General features: G+C 35.7%; 1 protein-coding gene across 3 annotated transcripts; it reads right to left on the bottom strand.

Moving 5' to 3' along the window:
* Positions 1-596: 596 nt before the first annotated feature.
* On the bottom strand, positions 597-6,038 carry LOC111478291 (KH domain-containing protein At2g38610-like). Of its 3 annotated transcripts, XR_002717428.1 has the most exons (8): positions 5,744-6,038; positions 5,516-5,604; positions 3,707-3,858; positions 2,226-2,345; positions 1,985-2,101; positions 1,663-1,806; positions 967-1,244; positions 597-789 (listed from the first exon to the last, which is right to left on the bottom strand). XR_002717428.1 is itself a non-coding variant. In XM_023122485.1 (7 exons), the coding sequence occupies exons 1-7, from the start codon at positions 5,821-5,823 to the stop codon at positions 1,098-1,100; spliced, it is 846 nt and encodes a 281-aa protein (XP_022978253.1). In that variant the 5' UTR covers positions 5,824-6,038; the 3' UTR covers positions 599-1,097. The 3 variants fall into 3 exon arrangements, 2 of the variants coding, with proteins under 2 accessions (XP_022978253.1, XP_022978251.1); XM_023122485.1 differs by having other exon boundaries at positions 599-1,244; positions 2,226-2,342; XM_023122483.1 differs by having other exon boundaries at positions 599-1,244.
* Positions 6,039-6,669: the final 631 nt, after the last annotated feature.

A 6,669-nucleotide genomic window follows, 5' to 3' on the forward strand; every position in this document is an offset into this window, starting at 1 on the left:
TGAAATGCCTCAAAATGTACAATACGAGAATCAAGTAGTCATCAAATATCCTCCGACCAAGTTTAAGAATATTATTAAAACTACTAACAATTTAGGAATAGTTTTATTAATTTAATTTTTTTATATATATTAATTTTGTCGATTTTGTTTAAAAGTCAATCCAAACCAACCCACGTACACTCCAAATCATCCAAAAAAAAAGAAAAAATAGCGAAAAAATGCATCCAAAACAACTAAGCACGGGGCCGATAGAGCTAACAAGTGACAGTAAACATATCTCCACAATTCAAACCTCGAGACAGATCAATGCCTATTTATGCTACCTTTGTGAGTTTATCCATCAAACTTCATCCACTCAGTTGATTGTTCACTTTCCTTGAATAGAAGTCTCAATTCAATCACAACATTATTCAAAAGTCAATCCAAACCTATTCAAAAGTCAATCCAAACCGACCCACCTACACTCTTAATGGTCCAAAAACATAGCAAAAAGTACATCGAGAACAACGAAACAGTACATGTCGGAAAAGTCGAGGCATATGTTCACAACTTCTTCAGCAAATGGAAAAAAAGAGAGGAGAATCATATTCTGAAACTTGATAGCAAACACAAACTGAGCAGCACATTGATTGAGTTTTTGCACTGTTCTTTCACATATCATTCCAAAAATATAATTGACACTGACATTGCTTACATTACAACACCTAAGAAATATCAAACAATATTACATTCATCACTTCCTAATGTTTTTGCATTAATAATGTAAAACTACACACTCCTCAGCAGTCCCTAACACAAGAATAAATCCAATGAATATATTAACTTTGTTGGAAAAACTGACCTATCAAACCTACACTCAACATATAATCCATCCCCTACTGTTTTTTCCTTTTCACTCTCTTTTTTTTTTTACTAATTCCAGTCTCTTTGTCAAGAATATTAAACGAACACAGAGAGAAGGCTCACCTGGAACTGAAGTTAGCCTCCCCTTACTCCTAGCTACGTCACACGGTCGGTCAGATTCACATCGAGTTATACAAGTGACTGAATTCTGGACTGGGGTAGAAATTCTTTAAGGTAAGAAAGGATATGAGCACTTAACGACCTGTTTTGGCACGTTTCATTCCGCTTGAGTTGAATGGAGAGACGCTACCACCAGGTCCTGGACTGTCTTCTCTGAAACTTGAATTTAGCATAGCGAGTTCACGTAGCTGCTGCCTTTTTATGTAATCTTGGCTCTCATCCTGCAAGTTGATGATTCATATGCCAGAAGAATCAGAAGTCTGTTAGAACACAGCGTGTTCGGGGAAAAGAAAAAAGAAAAATCTGAATCGATTGTGTCAAAGGATGAGGAATGCAAAAAATCCATGAGGGGTTGATGATTAACATGGGTAAGAATGATAACTTGGCCCATTGATTCAAGAAAGGTTCTTGAAAGCAACTTTAGTTTCATAAACAAGTAAATGAGTTGCAATTAAACCGGTATGTTTTACTAATATTAATAGAACAAGGCTTTGAGTAAAATAAATATAAAGGTGTATGCTTATAAATTTCTTCCACAAAATGATGATTTTAGTGGGATGTACTTTCGAGCATGAAGAAAAGAGTGACTTTGGCCAGCCAAAATTGCTCGAAAAAAGTATCCAAGGTAAAAAAATATACCACGGGTTTGAGCAGTTCTTCAATAATTTCTTGTGCCTGTCTGAGCCTTATATCAACAATATTGGCTGGTAAATCTGCCTCAATCAAGATGTGCAGTGGTTCGTTCAAGTGCTCGTAGCCAGGTCGTCCCCGTAACTTCTCTTCCTAGACAATGTAAAAGTTAAAACAAATTAAGTACGAATACAATTTATAACCAATACTAATGCTCAACAGAATGATAACAATCCAATGAGAGAAGCAAAATATCTCTACAATAGTCTTGATTCTTGAGAGATCCATCATGTGATACATTGATTCCAAATTAGAGATACCCTTATAGTACCTTGTCTGGATCCTTTACCGACCCTTTCCCTCGAATGTATACACGACAACCTGTGGTAACTTCCACACGTTTCAAGGAATTGCCCCGAGGACCCAAAAGTCGCCCTACAAAATTGAACTGACATCCACAAAGAGCAGAAACTTCAAGTATTAATATATGGGTTTGCGTACGTACAGGTCGTACAGACCGGCTAGCGTATGACCAGCAAATAAAAAGACATTTGAAATTCGACAGAACTTACATTGGGGTAAGTATCCACAGGTATTTCCAAACGTAGAATTCTCTTCACGGTGAGCGAACTAGGACTCGCAGGTGCACTTTGCCAGTCCATTGTCATTCCGGTGGCTCTACTTAATCTCTGCTGTATTTTTCAAAAGGTTCTACCATATTAATACAACTTTTTTAAAACAAAACCATCCTGAAGACTAATTAACATAGAAAGAATTCTGTATGAATATAACAGGATATGAGGACTGGGAGTGCAGGAGATATCAGTATGCAACGATCAAATAATCAATCATGGGGTCCAAAATGAAGATGAAAGAACTGCAACAGAAAAAAGTAGCCTGGAAAAACATTATCATAATACCATCTATATATTGTTGAAACATTCTTCAATAGTTCTTGTAATAACTTCGAATAATGTTACATCAAGAGGCCAATTTTTGTTAGAAACATTGGGATTATCCAGATTTGTTACTAATTCTTTTTTTCTTTTTTCTTCTTCTTCTTTTGTCTTATAGATAATGCTTTCAGTTGAGTTTTAAAGTGGAGAACCAATAAGCGTAACCCGTGCAAGGCAATCCTCAAGAATGGCGAAGAATTTTTTGGCCACTCAAACGAGAAAGTAAAAAAATAATAAAATATATTCATTATCACAAGCCTAAACATGGAGCCAAAGAAATCCTCTCACACTTCTTTTATTTTTTAAGTCATTGGAGTGAGATTTTCAAGATTGGAAGTTTACATGCTAGAAAAGTACTCAAAGCTATAAGCGAGATCCCACATCAGTTGGAGAAGAGAATGAAGCATCCTTTATAAGGGTGTGGAAATCTCTCCATAGCAGACGCGGTTTAAAAACCTTGAGGGGAGCCTGAAAGGGAAAGCCCAAAGAGGACAACATTTGCTAGCGGTGGGCTTGGGTCGTTACAATAGGCAAGTTCCACTTTTTGTAATTTCTCCAGGTATCTTTTCTTTTTGTTGGCTGGTTTGGTTTTTTTTTTTTTTTTTTTTTTTTTTTTTTTTTTGTATTCCCTGGTAGATCTAGTTCTTTCATAAGCAAATTAATTAGAATTATTACAATCTTATTGAGAACGAACGAACGAACAAACACACAAAAATAAGAAGATTAACAAATGGAAAAGAAACTATCAATTTCATGAGACGTGTTCAACTCAAGAACAAATACCGAGTTAAAGACAAATTCAAGTCCGCTCCTTCTCTCACTGCATATATTCCCAAAATTCATATTAAATAAAATGACAAACAAACTTTTGTAATTAGCTATAAATAATGGCATACTGCAACATTTATTGCAGCCCCAATCCCTCAAGCTACGAGCCTACTTTAGAGGGAGAATTACAATGTTACCTTCAAACTATCGAGTAACAATGATGGCATATTAGCCTATATATCAAAACATACTAAAATTGTACTCAAAATGATGAGATCAACAGGTATCAGGAGTTACCAATGGAGTTTTGATGCTAAAATAGTAATTACCTCCTGAGGAAGACCATTCCAGCCACTCAAACCTGTGGTACTAACATTAGATATAAGGTTTGAAGAAGCCATTGGACTAGGACTTCTATGCTGAAGCCTATCGAGGTCGCAGAAACCCTGGTTGGACATCATTCCAGAAACCCGCAATATTTCTGCATTTAAAGAGCTTGCAGTTAGAAGTTACCGACAGAATTGAAAAGCAGAAACATACCAAAAGGAAGATATAGAAATATATTTGCGCATTAAGTACAGAGAATAATACTTATAAACAAAACCGAACTCTATAACAAGATCAATTAGGAAGTGCAAATAAATACTATGCTGCTCAGAGCAGGATGAAGTTCATCAACACCCAATATGGCAATTTAAATGGAGGTCGAAACTTGAGCCTTGGAGCATTACGTGACTATCAAACGCCAAAGAATCCAAGGACAACTCCGTAAGTTCGAACAGCACTAGACTTAGAACTCAAAAATGCAAGAGGTACAACCTAAAGAATAGATCCTGATCGAGGAAGCTCTTACACAAGTACTAATACGAGCACCATTTTTTTTATTCGCACATTGATTTCTAAAACTACTACATATTTCAGGGCCTTAAATGATGAACCTTCACTTGAAAAGCTTTTCCACATTCAACATCCAGCCTTCAGTTCTTGTGTCAAAGACTAAGGTATAGTGAATGACCAAAAAAGAACAGATTGTCAGCATGAGATTGCCGCATCACCAATTTGGATGAATTCAAACCTCCGCTACTGATGAATAGATTAAATATTGGGTCCAAATGGAACCACCACTTCATGATACAGCTAAGATTTGAAGACGAAGTCCACTTGTTTCATTCTTTACAATATTTTCAAATTATAAATAATTACTCCCTATTTCAAAAATAATCTTTATTTTTTTCAAAATTACACGTTTTTGTAAATAATTCAAAATTACTTTTAGAGTAGAAAAATCGTTAAAATGTTAAATGAAAGGTCAGGACTCACAATGTAATTGTGCATCACTTATTCTCACCCTCGAGAGTCAGCCCACTAGAACTTGGGTCATCTAGTCTCATTTCTCATAAAAAAAAATTAGAAAAAGGTTATATAGAGAAAATTTTAGAAAGTGTTTGGAAATCGTTGATAGCGTATAATATGGGTAGGAAGAATTAACAACTAGACACATTTCCTATAATATATTTTGAGGTATTTTAGCTTTAACAAATGTAGACATGATTGTAGTGAACAATCATATACTCCCGTATTGACATAACAAGAACTAATAAATATCTAATAACATTCTAAACCAAACTTAATGACTTAAACCTTCAATTCTTATAACACAAAAAGCTTGAATATCGCTCTTCGAAGCTTAATGTATGCACGAGGCTTTTGGTCTTTCAATGGTATATTAGTTCATGACAGTGATACATCAGAAGAGATTTTTGTACAAGATATTAGTATAAAGAATACATAACTCTCCAAAACTTAAGAAGAAAAATCTAACTGAATGGATAACATGTAGAACATCATGAACTAGAAGAATTAAGCACCCAACAAGAGTAGCTAAGATTTTTCCAGCACCCAAAAGAACAGAATTCCACAAAACCAGATTCAAGAAAGTGAAAGAGATTATCCAAGACTAACATATGCACAATTCAACAGTCAACCCCGAGGGCAAAGAGAGCAATCGCTAATGATACTAAAGAGGAAAAGGAGAAGTTCACCAGCTTCACCGATCTAGACATACACATAAACACCGCCGCAACAATTAAGCACTGAAATAAATTCAGGAACACCAAAAATTCAGAGAAGAGCACTACCTTGATTCAAAAGTCGGCTACAGATCGGAAGAACTTGCATGAAGGGGCCGAACTTCTGATGCTCCGCTAGTAGCTCCGACAAGTACTGACTAAAGATTAAAAAACAAAGAACCAAAGGTGGATTGATTATTCAATTAGTGATTTCAGCTTGTTAAAGCTGAGCAAACTCTAGAAACGTTAAATTAAACAGAAGGAAAATTCTCGGAAGTGGATTATCGGAGGTGGTACCTGTCTCCATCAGGAGTAGTCCTGATGTGAGGCGAAGCAGTTCTTGCAGGGGAGAAGTTGGTACCGTACATACCGGACATGGCCTTTGGCTATTGAACTGTGAGCAGAAATGGATGTTCAGAGAATCGGGGGATTGGGAAATGGAAGAGGGATGTCGGAAGATTGAGACGGCGATGTCGCCGGAGAAGACGGTGGATAAGAACAGTTCCGACGAGGGAGGCGGAGGCAGAGGTAAGGAGTAAAAGGGTGGACGCCTGTAAGTATACGGAAGCTGAAATGAGGAAAATCTATGATTGTAAATGGTCGTCGTTTCCTTTTCTTTATTTATTTATTTTTATTATTATTATTATTATTATTTTTTTTTTTTTTTTTTGTGATTGAAATAATGGAAACTAAATTCAAATTTAGTAAGCTTAAGAAATTAGGTTAAATTAAAAATAACAAATAAAAAAGCAAATATGTTAAGTGGTTATAATGATTTTATTATAAGTTTATTTTTTAAAATTTTAAATTATAAATTAAACTTTTAAATAAGAATTTGACACGTTAGGATTTTAGTGGACATAAAATTCAACCGAGACGATTAATGGGGAGTTTGTAGCTTATGAGCTTGCGTTCGAAGGATGTGAATATCCGTGAGGAAAGAAATAAATTAATATGAAATAAGTTGGTATATATACACGACACAATCATGTCTCATTGTCATCTCGGTTCCCAACAACATGATCCATGCATCGTGATGTCGTCCTATGTTTCAAGCTCTCCATCACCCTTGAACCTTATGGTCTAAGCGAGCTACCTTGTGAAACATGTGTGTGTCATAGCGTGGGCGAGTGTTTGAGACATCTTCTTTTAAAAAATGGTTTTTTTCAATAACAGTACCAGACGGCACGGGTGTACAGATATTGCACCCTAGTCCATGTGTC

Source organism: Cucurbita maxima, unplaced genomic scaffold, assembly GCF_002738345.1.
Source record: "Cucurbita maxima cultivar Rimu unplaced genomic scaffold, Cmax_1.0 Cma_Scf00004, whole genome shotgun sequence".
In the NCBI taxonomy this organism is placed as follows: domain Eukaryota; kingdom Viridiplantae; phylum Streptophyta; class Magnoliopsida; order Cucurbitales; family Cucurbitaceae; genus Cucurbita; species Cucurbita maxima.